Genomic DNA, 23961 nt, shown 5'->3' on the forward strand with positions numbered 1-23961 from the left:
TTGTTCTTTCCACATATTTGGTATCTACGCTTTTTTTTTTTTTTAGTTTAATACGTTTCGGTAGCTGAACTTTTATGAAATGAATGAGGCTTGTTTTAATATAAACCTGCTTGTTAGGGCACAGATGTCACCCCTACTGAGGAACGGGGACTACATTGCTACCGTATTTTTAATAGAAACCGAACTGAAGTAATTCAGAAGAGTCCACCTCTAACCCATAAACGCCAGGACATTCAGTGTTAGGATTCAGTTATTTAGTTCCCCGTTTCTAGCCATGAACTCAGAGCCTGTTTGGCCCAAATCGCCGTGCTCCAAATGTTGGATCAAATAGTATCCCGCAAAGAGAGGGCGAGTTTTCTCGAGTCACTGGTCGTCTTGTGAAAGAATGGCGACACACAGGTCATTTGAAGCTTCAATTCTAGCCATTTACGGTCTAGGGAGACCATTTATGTTCTAGGGAGACATTTATTTAACTCCTGGTGAGTGGATCCACCTTTTTTTTTTAACCTCTGGTATTAAGAGAAGCGGCATTGTCAAATGGATAGAGCACAGGCCTGGGAGACAGAAGTCCTGGGTTCTAATCCTGGCTCTGCCACTTGTCTGCCGTGTGACCTTGGGCAAGTCACTTAACTTCTCTGTACCTCAGGTACCTCATCTGTAAAATGGGGGTTAAGGCTCTGCGCCCTAAGTGGGACAGGGACGGCATCCAATCTGATAATCTCGGGTCTACCCCAAGGGCTTAGTACAGTGCCTGGACCATAGTAAGCGCTTAACCAGAGCCATTAAAAAAAGAAAGAGTAAATGTTCATATGTGAGCATTTGGCATATCACGTCTACCGATGCTCCTGTACTCCTCCAAGCCCTTAGGACAGTGCTCACGTTGGCACTCAGATACCGAGGATTGATTGATTAAAAGACTGATGTTGGCGGGGGGCGGGCAAAGAATAAATCACGGCTAAGCAAAGGAGTATTTTTACCTTTGAAATCTCTGAGGCATATTACAGATATCCTTACCCGCAACAATTTTAGGTCAGTTCAGGTTCAGGGTAGCCAGTAAGTGTTATTGAAGACATTACCGCGTTTGGGCTAGGTTACTTGAGCTTTTTAGCTTCGCTATTACTACATTGCCAAAAGATTAAGTACTAACAGCGGAAGACTTTTAATCACTCATTTATTTTGTTCATCGGACTAGTGAGTGCTCTGGCATTCCCTCTTTCCTTTTCTTCACGCAAAAAGGCCCCTTATTCTCCGGGCTGCGTTGGTGTTGATGAGCTCTGCTGTGACCCTCAGTCATGTGCATCGTTATATGGAATCTTATCTTAAAAGTATATTTAACCTCAGCTTAATTTTTGTCTTTCTCTTCACCCCCTATTTTTAGACCAAGCTGATATCAGCCAGCATGTTTTCCACAGAGTGCTCTTTCAAACCATCATTTGTAACAAGCTGTTAAAACAGGCCAATTTCCTAATGTGCCACTGATCTACTAAGGGAAGTGAAACGAAAGGCTTCAAACCTTCCAAATGGTGTGGCTTGCATTTTGTCACTGCTCAGTCTGATCACCCAATGATCAGTTAAACTCTTAAGTAAAGCAAAGTGCTTAAAACAACAAAAAAAAATATTTATACAGGTATATTTTAATATTAGAAAAATGACTGTAAAATTTCACTGCCCTCACAGCGAAGAAGAAGTAACAAGAGACAAGTATCAATGTTTCAGGAAGATTTTTATTTAAGTGCTTCAGGTTCTTTGGATTAAAGTGAATTTCTGGGACGGTAGCTCCCATAGATCAGAACACTCCCTTTATAGGTGGTCTGTTTTGTCATCTACCTCTCTGAGGCTAGAATTTCATTTCCTCGGTGATACGGGAGGTGAGGAAATTAGCCGATTTAAAATATCGGTTGCGAACGACAAGTAGACCGTCCTTATTTTCAACTATGTCGTCAACTTAAATCTGTTTAACACACAAAAACGTGTCATTCTTTTTGGGTTTTTCCTGGTGTTATTTGCCTTTACCATTGAAAAAATAAAGAAGTACTATTTCAAAATGCCACAGACCTCTCTGATTGTTTTTTTTGCCCGTACACAATTAACGGTCTTTATTGAGCATCTGTGTTAACCGAAGGAACACTTTAAAAGTCATTATACTTTTAACGATTACAAAAAAATGTATCAAGCTACCAGGGGGATGCATTAAGGTGCTATGAGGAGATGGCTTTTGGAGAATAAGCGGTTAGGAAAATCGAGTTAAACTGAAAATTATTTTGTCTTCCTCTGCCTAAGGTGAAACTGTGGTTATGGCAAATTTTTCCGCTGTGTGATGCAGCCTCCGTAGATACAATTAGAATGTCAAAATGTGGTGAAGCGAGTCATTTGATAAGCGCAACAACCCTGCAAGCCCCTAATCCATCTCTCTTCACTTGGGGAAGAAAAAAGGCAGAAGGAAAGAGAGTAACTTTTCTGTCTTCTAATTACAGAGCCGAGCTATGATTGATGAGAAGCCCCGTTCCAGCTCGGGAGAGTGGCTAGCTGAGATTCGGGTAGGATTTTAGCAAGAAAACGGTAATACTACAGCAGATGGTTTAAGTTTTAATGTGCCGGTCAAATAAGGCAGGCCTCGTCTTAGTTGAGGCACAAGAAATAATAGGCTACAGATTAGATGGATGTGCAGTAACAGGGGTCAGAAACCGGAACAGTCAGTGCGACGACTGTAGGGAAATGCTGGGTGTGAGCCATTTTGTGAGTAGTGGATTAACTGTTCTTCGTATTCTCCTACTTTGGGAAATGGCGTTAATTCTCCTCACTAAATAATTTGAGGCAACGTAGTCAAACGGCAGGTGATCTGACAACCCCTTTCTGCTTCTGCTGGCCAGAATAATTCCAAAAACAGTCTCTCAGGGCATAGATGTGTCTGCCTGGAGGCCAGCTAGGAGCTACCATCCTCCACTGACAGGGCTAGTAGTTCATCAATCATATTTATGGAGCGCTTACTGTGTGCAGAGCACTGTACTAAGCGCTTGATGGTTGGGGGAACTAGGTAGCCCAGGGAGGATGGCTTTCCTTCCGATGATTTAGTAGTCCGGGATTGACTTCTGCCAATTGTCCCAATCTGAGGACTTCTCCTTGTATAAATGCTTGGTACAAAGTAAGTGCCCAATAAATTTGATTGATTGATCTCCTAATTACAACAGATTGAGTGCTTAATATGGTGCTCTGCACACAGTAAGCTCTCAATAAATATGATTGAATGAATGAATGAATTGCCCCTGTGCTCAGAAGGATTTAATGCAGTCCCCAAGATGCCTGACTTTTTTAACGGTATTCGTGAAGCGCTTACTATGTGCCGGCTACTGTACTAAGCGCTGGAGTGGACACAAGCTAATCAGGGTGGACATAATAATAATAATAATGGCTTTTATTAAGCACTTACTATGTGCGAAGCACCGTTCTAAGCGTTGGGGAGGTTACAGGGTGATGAGGTTGTCCCACAGGGGGCTCACAGTCTTAGTCCCCATTTTCCAAATGAGGCAACTGAGGCACAGAGAAGTGAAGCGACCTGCCCAAGGTCACACAGTAGACAAGTGGCGGATCTTTCTGATGACCAGGCCCGTACTCCATCCACTAGTCCATGCCACTTCTGGCTTGCATTTCCCTTGTGATTGACCTTCTCCACAAGCCTCTCGCATCCCGGATATTAAGAAAGAACATTTCCGCTCTGATTACGGACAATCCTTTCTATCAAGCGGTCAAGCTTTACGGAGTCCACTGATTCTACTCCCCAACGGATGATGAGAAGTCCAGCCCGGGTATTTAGCCATCGGCAGCATCTTCTAACGTAAGTGATAACAACGTATGGAAAAATATTCCAATCTGGAAGTGAAGCTGTGAAAGCCGCACTTCAGAAAAACACCCTGGCAAGACTCAGCACATTCACCTGACTGATAGTGCCTTCCGGGCTTTGAGCTCTGGCCTGCCCTTGACCGCTGTAATACCCCCTGCGATTGTGACGAGGATTCACAATTCGAGGGCCTGGCCGTGCCCTCGAGGAGCAAGCAGACGCCTGGCCCAATAGGCAGAGAAAACCACAATCTCGTGGAGAAAATATCTGGTCTACACCAGTTAAAACGTGGTAAAGCAAAATGTGCCAAGAAATGGTAGCAAATCTTTGTTAGAGAACTAACACTTAATATATCTCTAGTGTCATCAAGACAGACAGTTTCTGAGGAACTTTCTAACTACTTTCGGTGTGCCCCCAGGCAGATGTGACTAAGGGGTCTTTTCCACATGAGAACATAAACTGTGCCATTCCTGGATCATTCCAGTGGTCCAGCCCATTCCGTATTTTACTGGGCACATGGGAACAGGATATTCAAAGGAACAGGGCGATGATTCCTCTCCTGGACATTGATCTTAATATTTAGGGAAATACCATCAAGCAGTCCTAACTTTCTCCCTCTACATCCCTAACTTCCCCTTTAGAAATCCAGTACGGACGGCTTGACAATTTATCTGTATTTTTCTTGCCTTCCTAGTATTTTCTGTCTTCACAACCTCTGTGGTAGTAAATTCCATATGCTCATCCCTTACCATGAGAAGTACTCCCCTTTGCTTTAATTGAAACGATCTTCCTCAGCTTCAACAGGAGCCCCACCATCCCGGTAATGATGATAATGAAATCATAGTATTTGCTCACCAAACACTGGTTTTGCAGCATATGGTGAGCAACAATTCTATGTTGACCTATTCACACCCACTGATCATGTTTCCTCTAAGGCTCTGTCCTTCCTGACTGGAGTGCTGTAATTAATCACTCATATTTATCGAGTGCTTACTGTGTGCAGAGCACAGTACTAAGCACTTGGAAGAATGCAGTGTAGCAGGGTTGGAGGACATGTTCCCTGCCCACGTATTCATATATAGATATATGAATTGCGGATTTGAACTTAGGAGCTGTGGAGTTGAGGGAGGGGTGAATAAAGGGCGCAAATCCAAGTGTAAGAGCAACTCAGAAGGGGGTGGGAGAAGAGGAAATGAGAGTTTAATTGGGAAAGGCCTCTTGGAGGAGATAGTCTGTCAGACAGGAAGAGGGAGGGCCTTCCAGTCCAAGGCAGGACATGAGAAAGAGGTAGATGATGAGATAAGATGGAAGTACGGTGGTCAGAATTAAAGCAGGGAAGTATGCGGGCTGGATTGGGGTAGGGAAGCAGTGAGGTAAAGTAGGAGCGAGCAAGGGTTGAGTGTTTTAAAGCCGACGATAAGGAGCTTCTGTTTGATGTGGAGGTGGTTGAGTAACCACTGGAGCTTCTTGAGGAGTGGGAAAACGTGGACTGAAGCGGTTTGTCGAAAAATGATCCGGACAACAGTGAAGTAGAGCTTAGAGTGGGAAGAGACAGGAGGCGGGGCGGTAAGCAAGGAGGATGATGCAGTAATCAATGCGAGATAACTGCCTCTTTCATTCATTCATTCAATCGTATTTATTGAGCGCTTACTGTGTGCCAAACACTGTACTAAGTGCGTGGGAAGTACAAGTTGGCAACATATAGAGACGGTCCCTACCCAACAGTGGGCTCACAGTCTAGAAGGGGGAGACGGAGAACAAAACAAAACATATTAACAGAATAAAATAGAATAAATATGTACAAGTAAAATAAATAAATAGAGTAATAAATGCGTACAAACATATATACAGGTGCTGTGGGGAAGGGAAGGAGGTAAGGCGGGGGGGATGGAGGGGGGAGGTGTTTTCTGTCACCTTTCCAATGGTGACTGATATTTGGTTGGCCTTTTTCATCATCAATCGTATTTATTGAGCACTTACTGTGTGCAGAGCACTGTACTAAGCGCTTTTTCAGTGCTGTTGCTCATCAGTCAGTGGTATCTTTTGAACACTTTTGAACACTAAGCACGTGAAAGAGTTCAGTCGAGGAAGTAGACACATCCCACCTCCTCCCTGATTAATACCACCACTCTAGATAGCATCATCTTAACTGCCTCCCTTATATGGCATAGGGCAATCTTCGTGGATGTTCATTCTCTTATTTAATCATGTTTACCATTCCATACTCTTGCTTCTTTCTTTGTTCTTTCTCCATAATAATAGTAATAATAATAATAATGGCATTTATTAAGTGCTTACTATGTGCAAAGCACTGTTTTAAGTGCTGGGGGAAGATACAAGGTGATAATAATAATAATAATAATAGCACTTGTTGAGCACTTACTATGTGCCAAGCACAGTTCTATGCAATGGGGGGAGATACAAGGTGATCAGGTTGTCCCACTTGGGGCTCATAGTCTTAATCCCCATTTTACAGATGAGGTAACTGAGGCACAGAGAAGTGAAGTGACTTGCCCGAAGTCACACAGCTGACTAGTGGCAGTGTTGGGATTTGAACCCATGACCTCTGACTCCAAAGCCCGTGCTCTTTCCACTGAACCACGCTGCTTCACTTTCACTACTTTAAATAATCTGGAGCTCTTTGGCAGTTTTCCTTTTCTTGAACTCTCCCAAGTGTTTACTTAGCAAAATGCTCTGGCCCCTGGAAGTGTTCAGTAAATATTCACGATGAGACATTTCCAAAGAACTCTAGCAGGTGAGTAAGGCCTGATTTTCCCTCACAGAAAGCATGTTGTCTTTTCCCCAACAGGACCACTGATCCTATACCTTATTGTTGATGCTGCTGATTTGCCACAATTCAATATGAGATTTTTCTATCAGTAATTCCAAGGATCTCTTCTGAAACATTTTTATGGATGAGGGAGTTCTGTTGGTTATCTGGTGATCTGTTGCTTGAAAGATAAGGTCACACATTCTTGTTCGGAGTCACAAAACTTCAGATTCTTGTCGGGGGCGTTGAGGGTGGGGGGCTCTCGCCTGCCATGGTCTTCAATCATTTGATCAAAAATCTGGGCCGGCCAGCACGATTAGTTGCAGATCCTCTGACATCTCTACTGAAAAAACCATTGGTGTATGGGTATAATAATAATAATGATGGCATTTATTAAGCGCTTATTATGTGCAAAGCATGTTCTTATCTCTCCAACCTCTTCCTCAATAAAGACCAGATTAAGAAGTGATTGACTCTTTCAGCTAGCTCCTTCTGAATGCTCCCCCGAAGCACGTGTTTCTCCTTGCGTAGTTACACTCAAATTCTTTGACATTGTCTTTAGGATTTGGAGTCCGGGCAGTTTATAACAGAGATTAGATTTTATGCATCAATAAAGATACAAGATTATCTGTATCAATAAAGATATTTATATCAATCAATAAAGATAAAATGGAATATGTACTTTGACTATGGCCTAGGGGCAAACGCAAAATTAAGACCAGTGATTTATTTTACAGCAGCTAATGCATTTAAAGTCATGCTCAGGAAAAGCAGGGCCCAACTTGGTCTTTTCTGGTTCAAAGCACTTCACAGTCTCCACTTTCAAGCCGAACAGTTCTCAAAGGAACCGTTACCTGACGATTCTTCCCGGCCTTATCCGCGGGAAGGAGCGCAACCTGATTAGCTGAAGCTGCTTTCCAAAATGACTTTTAAATCTCGTTCTCCTTAACAGGATCGTTGTCTTACGCGGTCGTGTCGCGTCCGACCCATAGTGACGCCATAGACACTTCTCGCCTAGAATGCCCCACCTCCACCTGCGTCGTTCTGGTAGTGTATCCGTAGAGTTTTCCTGGTGAAAATAGGAAAGCAGTTTACCATCGCCTCCTTCCGTGCCGTAAACCGGAGTCTCCACCCTCGACTCTTTTCCGTGCCGCTGCTGCCCAACACGGGTGAGTTTTGACTTGTAGCAGATGGCCTTCCACTCGCTAGCCACTGCCCAAACTAGGAGTTCATTCATTCAATCGTATTTATTGAGCGCTTACTGTGTGCAGAGCACTGTACTAAGCGCTTGGGAAGTACAAGGTGGCAACATATAGAGACGGTCCCTACCCCACAATGGGCTCACAGTCTAGAAAGGAGAGACAGAATCATCATCATCATCATCATCAATCGTATTTATTGAGCACTTACTATATGCAGAGCACTGTACTAAGCGCTTGGGAAGTACAAATTGGCAACATATAGAGACAGTCCCTACCCAACAGTGGGCTTACAGTCTAAAAGGGGGAGACAGAGAACAAAACCAAACATACTAACGAAATAAAATAAAATAAATACCGACAGGGATAAGAGAGTCCAAAAGGTGCTGTGCAAATCACTTTCACTGCAACCAATTCCTTCACACAGGCCTAAAGTCCTGAAATCTCAGGTCAGCTGTCATTCTTATCAGGAGCCTCCTTTCATTCTGGTATCTGCGACCCCAAACTCAATCTATCTAGGTGTAAAGCAGAGTTAATGATGCTTTTCTGTCTCCCAGTAGTGAAACCAGAAGATGAAACAAAGAAGGAGTTAATTTATACATATTTATACATTATAATTTGCAACTGAATACTACTCAGCACAGGCATCTGTCACTAGAAAGAACGTTCACTAGAGCCTACGATAACAGAAGAGATTTAAATAATGAGTCTCTGTTTCACTATCCTGGCTCTGGTCCTGTTTCCCAAGTTTCAGAAAAGGAAAGTTGTTCGCATCTATTTTCAGGGGTGGATAAGAATCAGCACTGGGCAACAGACAGAATGGATGGATAGGCCTCTGCTCGTCTCTCCCTCCCATAGTCGAGACTGGTAGTACCGGAATCTCCCCACCCTGAGAGGTGGTTAATAATAATGATGGCATTTATCAAGCAGCGTGGCTCAGTGGAAAGAGCACGGGCTTTGGAGTCAGAGGTCAAGGGTTCAAATCCCGGCTCCGCCAATTGTCAGCTATGTGACTTTGGGCAAGTCACTTCTCTGTCCCTCAGTTCCCTCATCTGGAAAATGGGGATGAAGACTGTGAGCCGCCCATGGGACAACCTGATCACCTTGTAACCTTCCCAGCGCTTAGAACAGTGCTTTGCACATAGTAAGCGCTTAATAAATGCCATCATTATTATTATATTATTATTCTCTGTGCCTCAGTGCCCTCATCTGGAAAACGGGGATGAAGACTGTGAGCCCCTGTGGGACAACCTGATGACCTTGTATCCCCCCCAGTGCTTAGAAGAGTGCTTGGCACATAGTAAGTGCTTAACAAATACCATTATTATTATGATGAGGAGGAGGAGGATTATTATTAGTAGTAGTGCCTTTTTTCCATTCATTCACTTTCTCAGAACTATGGCATATTGGTCCGTTTGTTCTTCCAGTAAGTGTGAGTTCCTCAGTGACTTTGACTTCATTTGTAGGATCCTAATCTCCTCTCAGGGTCACACCTGGCGAGTTTCCAGTACTCTGCCAGTCTTGACTGTGGGAGGGAGAGTCAAGCAGAAGTATATCCACTCCATTCCTAGCTTGGGCGGTGGCTAGCGAGTGGAAGGCAATCTGCTACAAGTCAAAACTCCCCTGTGCCGGACGGCATGGGAGGGAGTTGAAAGCCGAGACTTGAGTTTACCGCGCGGAAGAAAGCAATGGGAAACCACGTCCGTATCTTGACCAGGAAAACTCTCTGGATCCACTACGAGAACGATTGCAGATGGAGATGGAGGCGACTGTGAGCCCGCTGTTGGGTGGGGACCGTCTCGATATGTTGCCAACTTGTACTTCCCAAGCGCGTAGTACACACAGTAAGTGCTCAATAAATACGATTGAGTGAATGAATGAATGAATGGAGGTGGGGCCTTCCGGGAGAGATGTGGCCATGGCGTCGCTATGGGTCGGAGACGACCCCACGGCGTAAAACGAGACGAGATCCTAATCCGAACCCTTCACGCGGTAAACCCAGTAGACACCCTGAAACTGATGATAATGGAGTGTGTCAGAATGGCTCCTAGGGCGCTGGCTCCCTTCGCTTAGTAGGGCACCCAACCCTCCAATACCAGTGGAGTTGATCAATTGATCAACTCAGTGGTATTTATTGAGTGCATATAAATCAATGGTATTTATTGAGTGACTCAATAAATGCCATATAAATCAATAGTATTTATTGAGTGCAGTCTATGTGCAGAACACTCTGTTGGGCTCTTGAAGTGCAAAGGAAGCAGCATGGCCGAATTCATTCAATCGTACTTATTGAGAGCTTACTGTGTGCAGAGCACTGGACTAAGCGCTTGGGAAGTACAAGGTGGCAACGTATAAAGACGGTCCCTACCCAACAGCGGGCTCACAGTCTAGAGGGGGGAGGCAGACAACAAGACAAACCATATTAACAAAATAAAATAAATAGAATAGTAAACATGTGCAAGCGGGCTTGGGAATCAGAGGACATGGGCTCTAATCCCGGCTCCGTCGCTTGTCTGCTGTGTCACCTTGGGCAAATCTCTTAATAATTGGCATTTGTTAAGCGCTTACTATGTGCAAAGCACTGTTCTAAGCGCTGGGGAGGATACAGGGTGATCAGGTTGTCCCATGTGGGGCTCACAGTCTTAATCCCCATTTTACAGATGAGGTAACTGAGGCCCAGAGAAGTTAAGTGACCTGCCCAAGATCACACAGCAGACATGTGGCGGAGTAGGGATTCGAACCCATGACCTCTGACTCCAAAAACTGTGCTCTTTCCCCTGAGCCATGCTGCTTCTCTAATAATAATGGCATTTATTAAGCACTTACTATGTGCAAAGCACTGTTCTAAGCACTGGGGAGGTTACAAGTTTGTCCCACGGGGCTCACAGTCTTAATCCCCATTTTACAGATGAGAGAACTGAGGCACAGAGAAATTAAGTGACTTGCCCAAAGTCACACAGCTGACAATTTGCAGAGTAGGGATTCGAACCCATGACCCCTGATTCCAAAGCTCGTGCCCTTTCCAGTGAGCCACGCTGCTTAACTTCTCTGGGCCTCAGTTACCTCATCTGGAAAATGGGGATTAAGACTGTGAGCCCCCCGTGGGACAACCTGATCACCTTGTAACCTCCTCAGCGCTTAGAACAGTGATTTGCACGTAGTAAGAGCTTAATAAAATACCATTAAAAAAATAGAATTTCCGGGAAAACTGCCAATTCTTGTCATGACTATTTGGTGGCATTTTCCCTACTCATTCATTTGGAACCTTACACTAGGCTCAGACCCAAATTTTACCTTTTTGAATTTGAACCCTCTTTTTCCACTGTTGTTCTCTTCTTTGCCTGTTTTTATTTGAAATTTATAAAATGTTGGTCTCCCACAGTAGATTCTTCTGTGCAGTTGGTAAATCCTTTAATGTTTCAGTAAAATTCTATTCGATTGGAAATATACTATAAAGCTGCCCATTACCCCAAAGAAGCCAAGAAGCCGCTTTTTTCAATATAAATGAGAGTTTATTTAAATGAACAAAATCCAGAATGTCAAATTGTAAGTTAGAAGGAAAGAAGGAAGAGAAGCAGCGTGGCTCAGTGGAAAGAACCCGGGCTTTGGAGTCAGAGGTCATGGGTTCAAATCCTGGCTCTGCCAATTGTCAGCTTTGTGACTTTGGGCAAGTCACTTCACTTCTCTGTGCCTCAGTCACCTCATCTGTTAAATGGGGATTAAGACTGTGAGCCCCACGTGGGACAACCTGATCACCTTGTAACCTCCCCAGCACTTAGAACAGTGCTTTGCACATAGTAAGTGCTTAATAAAGGCCATTAAAAAGAAGAGAGGTCTGTACTAACCAAGGTACCAAAGTAGTGACCGAAATGCAAAGATACTGAACTCAGATGAAATCTCTGCGTTCGTTCTACTTTGACCTTGATTTTACCTCTTTATTTTTCATAGAAAGCAGAGGCCAGCCTTAGTTTGGAAGAGTTTTAGCTGTGTTTAAGAAAGCTGCTTTTTGGCTAAATCCAGAAAAAAAAGATCTTCAGGAAATTGAAATAATTTTCCCCAATTTAAGTCCCTGTTGAGATTTAAGGTTAGGATTCAGAATCCAACAGAAAAAAATGGCTAATCGTGTTCTCTTAAGCAGGCCAGTTTCCGCCAGATGAAAGCCAGTGGCCTTTGGCCACCATCAAAGGAATGGAATAATTAGCTGTTTCTTCTTTGTCGCTCGATTGAAGCTGGGTAAGTATTGAGGTAATTCTTCACCTTGGGGTCACCACCTTCTGGTGTAACAGAAGAACCCTGTAGACACAAGACAAACACTTTCCCCTGAACGTGTTCAGTATTTAATTTCAGTTATTTAACCGATCAGAAAGACTTTCAATCATCAAGCCTCCACGTGATGATGACAATTCAGGGAGAAGAAAATGCCAATAGATCGCTACCATCAAAGGATGCAGGGATGTTCAACGATTTTGAGTCCTTTTCAGAGCTTCTGAAGGGCATCCTGAGGGGGAAAACATTCCAAAAGTCCGGATAGGCAGTACAATCTCACACCAGTGAGAAATCCAAAAGTATTACCTGCTGGAATGGACAGGTTACAGTTATGGAGTGGATCCAAACTGAGCTAAGGAACAGGAAACCGGTGCTGGGGTTTGGATCAGGTAGCAACAATCAGTTGAATTTAATTGAAGACTGTATGAGAGGAAGCACTTTCAGACGGAGGGTTAATTCACACGCATTTCAAAGCTGAGATTTAGGCCTAGGAGGCCATGAGGAATAAATACAAATAATTGCAGGGAAAACTCAGTATTCCCCTGGACCGAGAGCCCAGAAACCCAAATTTTTCGGAGCGTTTTTCTCTTACAGGCTAGGAAGGGCCACCCAGCTGTAAAATAAATCGCTTTCCAAGCTCAGATAACCCGAGACTGCAGGGCCTTAATCTGAGCGTGGCCATCGGGAGCCAGAAATGAATCTTCCCTCTAATCAGTCGCGCATCAGTTCCAGCCACGTATATAAAGGAGCCCGAAGGCTTCAGTGAGCACTGCTCTGCTTTCAGCCCCTGCGCCCTGGACGGCTCGCCCATCTGCTGGGAACCGGCCTCTCCCACTCCAACCTCTCAGGCTCTACCTCCTCCTCCTTCTCCTCCTCCTCCTCTTCCTTCTCCTCTTCTTCTTCCTCATCCTCCTCCTGCTTTTTCCTCCTCCTCTTCTTCCTCCTCCCCTTCCTCCTTTCCTTCCCTCTATTCCTCTTCCCCTCCCTTGTCCCCTTCCGCCTCCTTTCCCTCTTCCTCCTCCTCTTATCGTCCCTATCTTCCCCCCTCCTCTTCTCCCTTCTCCTTTCTGCCCTCCTCTCCTTTCTCCTCCTCCTCTTTGGCCCCCTCCTCGTTTTCTCCCTCTTCCTCCTCCTCCTCTCCATCCCACTCTCCTCCTCTTCCTCTCCATCAAGCTCCCTTCCTCCTCCTCCTCCTCCTCCTCCTCCTCTCCATCCCACTCTCCTCCTCTTCCTCTCCATCAAACTCCCTTCCTCCTCCTCCTCCTCCTCCTCCTCTCCATCCCACTCTCCTTCCTCCTCCTCCTCTCCATCCAACTCCCCTCCTCCTCTTCCTCCTCCTCCTCCTCCCACTCCCACAGCCTCAGTTTCAGCCTCAGGCTCCGGTTCACCTTGTTGTAGAGAAAGGAAATTACAGGGCGACCCCATGCAGCCGGCCATGATGATGTTTTCCAGTAAATACTGGGCCAGAAGAGGGTTTTCCCTGGACTCAGCTGTACCTGAAGAACATCAGCAGTTCAGCAACTTAACAGTGAGTACTGAAGAAACCTCTCAGGGAAGAGCAGTGCTTAGGAAGCAGCCCACCCTGTCCCCAGGGAAGAGCATCTGGGCAGCCAGGGCATATGCATTCTCCTCTTTCCCTTTGCCACTAAAATGACAGGTGCCCCCCATCAGATGTGATTTAACCACTGGTTCTGAATCCCCATCCAGAAAGTTTCTTTCTTGGAGTTAGAAAAAAACCCTTTGCTCAACAGCTGGAGAAACAGTGCTTAATCCCCCTTTCTGACTCCTGCTCAGCCCCTGAATAGCTCGTTGCTATCGGGGAAGAGGAAATAGAGCAACTTCTTTGGGTCCTAAGTTTGCTCCCATGGCACAGCCTTGTTTGTGGATGCACAAGAACTATTTTCTGTTATTATGTTCCAAGACAGTCCAATCAATTGTCTAAAGCTGGATTTTCCAAACCCGTGTTCCAAGACAGCCCAATCAATTGTCTAAAACTGGATTTTCCAAACTCGTTGGGAGGAAAACAATGATTGTGTTCATTTTGAAAATGCTATCTCTTGCCAGGTTAGTTTGTGGAAAAAAAGCAGAAATGCATTTAGTTTTGCTTATGAAGGCTTTATATAAAGGGATGAAGCAAAAGCGACATGCTTCATATCTTGATTTGAGATAAATGCCCCAGGAATTCACGAAAAACTGTGGAGAGGAAAATTTCTCCAGGTTTTCAAGCATTAAAAACATTGAATAATAATGTCATTTTGTCCACGTCAGTTTTCCAGCAGGAGAGAGGAGTCTATTTAACTGTTTTAGCTTTAGCTGTTTAGCTTGCACCATACCTACATTATGATTATTGTTAATAATAATAAAAAATAAGTTTATCACTGTGGGGAATTTAAAACTATCTCAGTAAATAGAAAGTTCCATAAAAGTGTTTTTAGCCAGTTTGTTTAAAGTCAGCTTATGGATTTTACCTTCCTAGTAGTTTAGTAAGATATGACTATTTGGATTGAGGTGATACTTTTGAAAGTTTTCTTCTTAGGACTGAAGCAGTTGAAGTTCAATGGCAAAACCCTAGTCTCTCATCCCTGATGTACTATTTAAATACTTAAGATCCTGTTTGTAGTTTGAAGAGGGTCAGGGTGTTGAAGGTGTATAAGAGATGCCGTCCTGCTGGGATAACTATAAATGTAATTTGTCAAGTGCAAATAGCGGTCTATTCTTGTGCCTTCCCATTTAAATCATGAACTTTTTTCTGCTGTAATTTTCTGTGCAATGGCATTGAATACTAATAGCACAATATAGACGGAAATGCTAACATCTAAAACGTAAAACAAGGAGCAAAAGGAACACTGTAGCAAATTGTCATTTCTTCGTTTCCTTATTAGTTTCCAATATTGTGTCTGATATTTTAATTTCAAATGGGAAAGATCTCGACTTTTCCAGTTGGAAGAAATCCCCGGGGAACTGCAGAGTTCTAAGTGAATTTTTATAAAGAGAAAAATATTCCACCATCATCTTACAGTTGGCTGACAAAGGAAATTTACAAATTATTTTATTCCCCAGTGTTATTCTTTTATTTCTGACTGTGCTCTGACTCATGAGAATCTGTCATCCTTATTATTAGCAAACTAGAGCTACTAGTTACCGTTTAATCATATATTGTAGTATCTTGCATAGTTAATGAAGTTTGAATGGTTTTCAGTTCTACAAATTCCTCCGTTGGAGCATAATGATAAATTACCTAGTTTTCTAATGCCTGGATGTGACAATCACTTCAAATGTTATCCACTGACGTTACTTACGGGGGTTTACCCGCTGTACTTTCTGCTGGGTTTCTAAAATTAGAACCACACTGACAACGTAAAATTAAGGAACTGAAGTGGCAGAAGGTAGTTTAATTAATTTCTGTACATGAAAAGGAGGTGAAATGTTATTTAGTGTATGGATTTAATTGGAAAGTAGAGCCAAGGATGTAGGAAAGACCAATCTTCCAGCGTTCTTGTTATCATTTAAGCTGCTTGTGTTGTTTCTATCAATGTATTATAATGACCTCACTCTAAGATGACTTAGAGCTGTTTTAATTCTCTCTCACTATAGTAGCACTAACACTGTACTAACTGTATTCAAACTGAAATTTTCTAATGCACCATGAAACCCGGAAACCGTATTTGACTCCAGGAAAAGGGTCTTTTCAACATCGAATGCTGGAAATCAGTTGATGGCAAAATCTAGGGCCTTCACCGCTATACTGGCACTAGACGGATTAGCGTGGCAAGAATGATGGCCAGAATATTGGAAAAACGGTCAATAGGAATGGAATACCAAATGGTCATCTGCGAAACGTCCCAGATTGATCCCCTCCTCCAGCAATCATAGTCCGCTGTATTTTATTTCTTGTAGCTAAACAGAGCCAACGCGGGAAAAAATGAGGATAAGAAAGGAAATAAAGGGAGCGGCAAAAGTGAAACAACTGCCGACGGTGGAAAGACGGCGGTGGTGTTTTCCTTGAAAAACGAAGTCGGCGGATTAGTCAAAGCCCTCAAACTCTTCCAGGTAGACGTTAAGAATCATCACATAATGTAACTATCTGGAGTGTGCACTGTCAGGTAGCTATCATCTGCGGGAAGCATCATTAGGGGGATTCCTTTGAGGAAGTACTCTAATTGCTGGTGTTCAAATGTGTGAAGCCAAAGTTTTTGAGCATTCTCAAACGAAATAAAAACTTGGGGACCTGGCTAGACTACCCAGAAAACCAGATTAGCCAGCCCTTCCCCGCACCCCTGTGCTTCCTCACCCTGGGCTTCAAGGCTGTCCATCACCTCGCCCCCTCCTACCTCACCTCCCTTCTCTCCTTCTCCAGCCCAGCCCGCACCCTCCGCTCCTCCGCCGCTAATCTCCTCACCGTTAGGCCTCGTTCTCACCTGTCCCGCCATCGACCCCCGGCCCACGTCCTCCCCCGGGCCTGTAATGCCCTCCCTCTGCCCATCCGCCAAGCTAGCTCTCTTCCTCCCTTCAAGGCCCTACTGAGAGCTCACTTCCTCCAGGAGGCCTTCCCAGACTGAGCCCCTTCCTTCCTCTCCCCCTCGTCCCCCTCTCCATCCCCCCATCTTACCTCCTTCCCTTCCCCACAGCACCTGTATATATGTATTTATGTTTGTACATATTTATTACTCTATTTATTTTACTTGTACATATCTATTCTATTTATTTTATTTTGTTAGTATGTTTGGTTTTGTTCTCTGTCTCCCCCTTTTAGGCTGTGAGCCCTACTGTTGGGTAGGGACTGTCTCTAGATGTTGCCAACTTGTACTTCCCAAGCGCTTAGTACAGTGCTCTGCACACAGTAAGCGCTCAATGAATACGATTGATTGATTGATTGCCTGCGAAGAGCCAAGTGTTTTGTTGTGATGACATGCTAAAAAAGGACCGTCTCTATATGTTGCCAACTTGTACTTCCCAAGCGCTTAGTACAGTGCACTGCACACAGTAAGCGCTCAATAAATACGATTGAATGAATGAATGAATGAAAGCCTGAAAGCACTAAACTTTAGGCGTGATCTCCCCCTTCTAGACTGTGAGCCCACTGTTGGGTAGGGACCATCTCTATATGTTGCCAACTTGTACTTCCCAAGCGCTTAGTACAGTGCTCTAAACACAGTAAGCGCTCGATAAATACCCACTGTTGGGTAGGGACCGTCTCTATATGTTGCCAAATTGTATTTACCAAGCGCTTAGTACAGTGCTCGGCACACAGTAAGCGCTCAATAAATACGACTGAATAAATGAATGAAATACGATTGAATGAATGAATGAATCCCTGGAGTGACTCCGCCCACCAGAGGGAGCCCGAGGAGATGGGGAGGGGCGGGGGGGGAGAGGGAGCGATTCCGCCCACCAATCAGAGAGCGCACGAGGCGTGAGTCCACCAATGAGAGGGCGCACGAGGAGACGCGGGGGTGAGGGAGTGACCCCGCCCACCGGAGCGAGCACGAGGAGACGGGGAGGGGCGGGGGGGAGGGAGCTACTCCGCCCGCCAATCAGAGAGCGCACGAGGCGGTGCGTCCACCAATCAGAGAGCGCACGAGGCCGTGAGTCCACCAATGAGAGGGCGCACGAAGAGACGCGGGGGTGAGGGAGTGACCCCGCCCACCGGAGCGAGCGCGAGGAGATAGGGAGGGGCGGGGGGAGAGAGGGGGAGCGACTGCTCCCACCAATCAGAGCGCGCGGGGGGACGTGCGTCCACCAATCAGAGAGCACGCAGGGCGTCGGGGGGGCGGGGCCAGGGGAGAGAAGGCGGGGCGGTCAGAAGGCCCTGGGTTCTAATCCTCCCTACCCCCCGGTCTGCTCCGGGATCCTGGACAAGTCACTTCATTTCTCTGGGCCTCAGTTTCCCTCATCTGTAAAATGGGGACTAAGACGGTGAGCTCCCCCCCGTGGGACAACCTCATCCCCTTGTATCTCCCCCGGCGCTTAGAACAGTGCTTGGCACAGAGTAAGCGCTTACCCGGCTCTGCCACTCATCAGCTGTGTGACTTTGGGCAAGTCACTTAACTTCTCTGGGCCTCAGTGACCTCATCTGTAAAATGGGGATGAAGACTGTGAGCCCCATGTAGGACAACCTGATCACCCCAGCGCTTAGAACAGTGCTTGGCACATAGTAAGCGCTTACCCGGGCCTGCCACTCGTCAGCTGTGTGACTTTGGGCAAGTCACTTCACTTCTCTGGGCCTCAGTTAAATCATCTGTAAAATGGGGATGAAGACTGTGAGCCCCCCGTGGGACAACCTGATCACCTTGTAACCTCCCCAGCGCTTAGAACAGTGCTTGGCACATAGTAAGCGCTTAACAAGTCCCCCTCCCCATCCCCCCTGCCTTACCTCCTTCCCCTCCCCACAGCATCTGTATATATGTATTTTTGTTTGTACGGATTTATTACTCTATTTTATTTGTACATCTTTATTCTATTTATTTTAATTGGTTAATATGTTTTGTTTTGTTGTCTGTCTCCCTCTTCTAGACTGTGAGCCCACTGTTGGGTAGGGACCGTCTCTAGATGTTGCCGACTTGTACCTCCCAAGCGCTTAGTACAGTGCTCTGCACACAGTAAGCGCTCAAGAAATACGATTGAATGAATGAATATGTTTGTACAGATTTATTACTGTATTACTTGTACATATTTACTATTTTATTTTGTTAATACGTTTTGTTTTGTTGTCTGTCTCCCCCTTCTAGACTGTGAGCCCGCTGTTGGGTAGGGACTGTCTCTATATGTTGCCAACTTGCACTTCCCAAGCGCTTAGTACAGTACTCTGCACACAGTAAGCGCTCAATAAATACAATTGAATGAATGAACAAGTACCATCATTATTATATTATTATTACCTTGTATCTCCCCCAGCGCTTAGAACAGTGCTTGGCACATAGTAAGTGCTTAACAAATGCCATCATTATTACTTCTTATTCTCTGGGCCTCAGTTCCCTCATCTGTAAAATGGGGATTGAGACTGTGAGTCCCCCGTGGGACAAGTACTATCATTATTATAATATTATTATTACCTTGTATCTCCCCCAGCGCTTAGAACAGTGCTTGGCATGTAGTAAGCGCTTAACAAATACCATCATTATTATTTATTATTATCATTCTCTGTGCCTCAGTTCCCTCATCTGTAAAATGGGGATTGAGACTGTGAGTCCCCCGTGGGACAAATACCATCATTATTATAATATTATTATTACCTTGTATCTCCCCCAGTGCTCAGAACAGTGCTTGGCATATAGTAAGCGCTTAACAAATACCATCATTATTATTTATTATTATCATTCTCTGTGCCTCAGTTCCCTCATCTGTAAAATGGGGATTGAGACTGTGAGTCCCCCGTGGGACAAATACCATCATTATTATAATATTATTATTACCTTGTATCTCCCCCAGTGCTCAGAACAGTGCTTGGCATACAGTAAGCGCTTAACAAATACCATCATTATTACTTATTATCTGTGCCTCAGTTCCCTCATCTGTAAAATGGGGATTGAGACTGTGAGTCCCCCGTGGGACAAATACCATCATTATTATAATATTATTAATACCTTATATATCCCCCAGTGCTTAGAACAGTGCTTGGCACATAGTAAGCGCTTTACAAATACCATCATTATTATAATATCATTATCTTGTATCTCCCCCAGCACTTAGCACAGTGCTTGGCACATAGTAAGCGCTTAAGAAATACCGTCATTATTATTTATTATTATCATTCTCTGTGCCTCAGTTCCCTCATCTGTAAAATGGGGATTGAGATTGAGCTCCACATGCGACAACCTGATCACCTTGTTACCTTCCCAGTACTTAGAACAGGGCTTTGCACATATTAAGTGTTTAACAAATAATATCATTATTATAATATTATTATTACTTTGTATCTCCCCCAGTGCTTAGAACAGTGCTTGGCATGTAGTAAGCGCTTAACAAGTACCATCATTGTTATTATTATTATTAATATTAAATGAGAATCTATCACCAGGTAGAGAACTCCACCACTGAAATTCAGTGACAACTCAAAAATGTCACAAACTAAATTATTTAAAAACCTGGGATCGCTGAGCCCGCTTTAATGGTGAGAGTCATCTACCTATTTGCCAGGGATACAAGAAAGGTAGCCATATTTGGTTTTTTAATTTATTTTTTCAAGAAAAAAATTCAGTTATCCAGGTCCTGCACGTCTTCTGACTGGCCTCACACCTCTCAGACGATATTATATGGTCTAATAAGACTATATTTCATGTCCTTTGTTCTATGAGCATTTTTATTCATGTTTATATTTACTAATAGTGATGGTATTTGTCAAGCACTTATGTTATACTCCCTTCTCTACTTGATTGCAAAGTGAAAGGCAGCATCCTCTGTTTCTGTTGCTTTCAAAACTCCTAGTACGGTTCTTGCAAACAGTCGGCATTTGATAATCAGTTCAGTCAATATTTATTGAGTGCTTACTGTGTGCAGAGCACTGTACTGCTTCACTGACCAGTGTTTGCCAGAAAGGATCATTTTGGCTTGAAGCCCTGCTTGTCATGTTTCCCCAGGAGAAGCACGTAAACATGGTTCACATCGAGTCGAGAAAGTCCAAGAGGAGAAATTCCGAGGTTGAGATTTTTGTTGACTGCGATTGCAGCAAGAAGGAGTTCAACGAGCTCATCCAGTCGCTGAAGTTCCAGACGACTATCGTGACACTGAATCCGCCTGAGAACATTTGGACGGACGAGGAAGGCAAGGCGGCTTTTTATTTTTACACCGGTCGTTCGGTTTTGTAATCTGACAAGAGGTCGAATGGAAAGATAGACGCTGTTCTTTAACGCTGGGACCTCACGCTGTATTCCCAACAGACCTCGATGGTGTTCCGTGGTTTCCCCGGAAGATCTCCGAACTGGACAGATGTTCTCACAGGGTTCTCATGTACGGTTCCGAGCTTGATGCAGATCATCCAGTAAGTGCGCCGTAAAAATAACTAATGACGCGGCCGTGCGGTAGTGCTTTATTGCAGCAGGAGCGATATCCCAGTCACGGGGTAGACCTGAAAACCTCTTTCCAGCTCGTTAAACCTCCTTTCAGCTACAGTAAGGTTAGAGGGATGACATTGTCACAGGACTTTATTTTTATTTTATATTTTATATTTATTTATTTATTTTACTTGTACATATCTATTCCATTTATTTTATTTTGTTAGTATGTTTGGTTTTGTTCTCTGTCTCCCCCTTTTAGACCGTGAGCCCACTGTTGGGTAGGGACTGCCTCTATATGTTGCCAATTTGTACTTCCCAAGCGCTTAGTACAGTGCTCTGCACACAGTAAGCGCTCAATAAATGCGATTGATGATGATGATGATGACTTATTTTTTCAAAAGGTTGGAGAGGGAATCACAATTTGAAGTGGTCCGCAATACTCCGTGAGAGATGCGGTCACGGAAATGACCACTGAGCAACAGTGAACCCGACTTTGGTGAAGCGAAGGAAACAGCTGGGCATTTTTCTATAGGGTTGGAAGGGAGTAGATGAATCAATCAATCGATCAATGGTGTTTATTGAGCACTTAATATGTGCAGAGCATTCATTCATTCAATCATATTTATTGAGCGCTTACTGTGTGCAGAGCACTGGACTAAGCGCTTGGGAAGTACAAGTTGGCAACATATCGAGACGGCCCCTACCCAACAGCGGGCTCACAGTCTAGAAGGGGGTGACAGACAACAAAACAAAACATATTAACAAAATAAAATAAATAGAATAGTAAATATGTACAAGTAAAATAAATCAAGTAATAAATCTGTACAAACATATATACAGGTGCGGTGGGGAGGGGAAGGAGGTAGGATGGGGGGATGGGGAGGGGGAGAGAAATGGGGGGCTTAGTCTGTTCCCATTAACATATATTAATATACATTGATATGCTATGTTGATAGCATATATTAATATATGCTCATATATTAATATATGTTGATAGCCTAGATATATATGTTAATAGCATATATAACATATATATTAACACATATTAATGTTCAAATCCAGCTGACGTCACCCTGGGAATCATTGTCAGGCTCTTTAGAAAATATTGAAAAGCAGCTACTTTACATTGACTAAGTTTACCAAAATGAGGTGGGAATCATTGGCTGCACCAAAATAATCTGCATCCGCATTCATTTCCTCTGTATCATGGATGTTTCGATTCAGTGCAGTAACAATTGAAATTTGGGTACAGTATACTTAGTTCAGCATGCTTTCCCTAGGCATTTTGGCATTTTACCCATCAAGAAGAGGAAGTGAAATGACTTGCCCACGGTCACACAGCAAGTACGCGGTGACGTCTGGATTAAAACTCAGACTCCCAGGCCTGCTCTTTCCACTAGGCCACACTGTTTCTGCTTTGCCTCCAACATATTACTTCTTCAGTATATCCAACACTTTCCTGCTATACTTTTAATTTTCCCACTTCCAACCTCTGGCTCATGCCTTTTCTCTTTCGTGGAACTGTTATTGGGTCAGGCTTTTAAATAGGAGTGTGGAATATTCTTTTCATGATTATTTTTTTAATCGGGCTATCCTCACCTGCTACTTCTCTGCTGAAAAGTTTGCTGTGGTGTGTTCCTGGCCCAATTTTTGTATTATCTTCTCCACCGCCAACCCTTGATTCATATTGACCCCAGGATCTGGAAGTCCTTTCCTTTCCAAGTCTACCAGAAATCTGCCCTGCTTTCCCTCGAAACACTTTTAAATGTCACACCTCCTCGAACAAATTGTAAATGCTCTACCGTTTCTGGTTGACTGATAATCTTTCTCTTATTCATACAGCATTTGTGCAATGCATCTCTTCATCTCCCCTATTAGATTGTAAGCACTGTACTAAGCACTTGGGAGAGTACAGTACAACAAAATTAGCAGAAATTCTCCCTGCCGATAATGAGCTTACATTCTACAGGGGAAAAGAGACTTTGATATGAAGTGGATGGAAGGATATCTCCTTTTGTGCATTCCTGGTTCATAGTTCAGCCTAGTTCGGGCTCAGGGGAAAGAGGGACAAAAATACTCCCAGTGGGGCTTGGCGTACTCTTTCCACCAGGTCTGTCATGAAGGAATCTAAGCTACCCAAATACGTTCATTATCTCCTCTGCCCCAAAAGTCATCTTTGTCCAATTAATCAATCGATCAATGGTATTTATTGAGCACTTAATATGTGCAGAGCACTGTACTAAGCACTTGGGAGAGTACAGTACAACAAAATTAGCAGAAATTCTCCCTGCCGATAATGAACTTACATTCTACAGGGGAAAAGAGACATTGATATGAAGTGGATGAAAGAATATCTCCTTTTGTGCATTCCTGGTTCATAGTTCAGCCTAGTTCGGGCTCAGGGGAAAGAGGGACAAAAATACTCCCAGTGGGGCTTGGCGTACTCTTTCCACCAGGTCTGTCATGAAGGAATCTAAGCTACCCAAATACGTTCATTATCTCCTCTGCCCCCAAGGCCATCTTTGTCCAATTAATCAATCCATCAGTGGTGTTTATTGAGCGCTTACTGTGCGCAGAGCTCTGTACTAAGTGCTTGGGAGAGTACAATTCAACAGCGCTGGTAGACATGTTCCCTACCCACAAGGATCTTAAAGTCTGGAAGAGCATTGAGCTCCCCGTTATTTGCAAGTCAACCCTGCTGTTCAATCAGTCCATCAATCAATTGGATTTATTGAGCACTCCTTGTGGGCAGAGCACTCTACTAAGCTCGGGGAAAGTTCAATACAACAGAGTTAGTGGACAGATTCCCAGCTCACAATGAGCTTAACGTCTAGAGGGGGAGTTCCCATTTATTTTTATTTAGCACACGAGATATATAAGCCTCCCTTCTACCTGAAT

The 23961-nt window shown here is 44.0% G+C and overlaps 1 protein-coding gene and 1 non-coding gene across 2 annotated transcripts in view; both read left to right on the forward strand.

Annotated features, from left to right (window-relative positions):
• Positions 1 to 9279: 9279 nt before the first annotated feature.
• LOC119937439 lies at positions 9280 to 9417 on the forward strand. Its single transcript, XR_005454107.1, has one exon. It is a non-coding gene; the product is annotated as a small nucleolar RNA SNORA7 (small nucleolar RNA).
• A 4076-nt stretch (positions 9418 to 13493) lies between these two features.
• TPH2 (tryptophan hydroxylase 2) overlaps positions 13494 to 23961 on the forward strand; it is a 137152-nt gene continuing 126684 nt past the window's right edge. Inside the window, exons 1-4 of the mRNA XM_038756352.1 lie at positions 13494 to 13598; positions 15968 to 16120; positions 20647 to 20830; positions 20947 to 21047. Coding sequence (XP_038612280.1) covers positions 13494 to 13598; positions 15968 to 16120; positions 20647 to 20830; positions 20947 to 21047 — 543 coding nt within the window. The remainder of the gene's footprint in view (positions 13599 to 15967; positions 16121 to 20646; positions 20831 to 20946; positions 21048 to 23961) is intronic.

This window comes from Tachyglossus aculeatus, chromosome 14 (genome assembly GCF_015852505.1).
Source record: "Tachyglossus aculeatus isolate mTacAcu1 chromosome 14, mTacAcu1.pri, whole genome shotgun sequence".
NCBI classification, from domain to species: domain Eukaryota; kingdom Metazoa; phylum Chordata; class Mammalia; order Monotremata; family Tachyglossidae; genus Tachyglossus; species Tachyglossus aculeatus.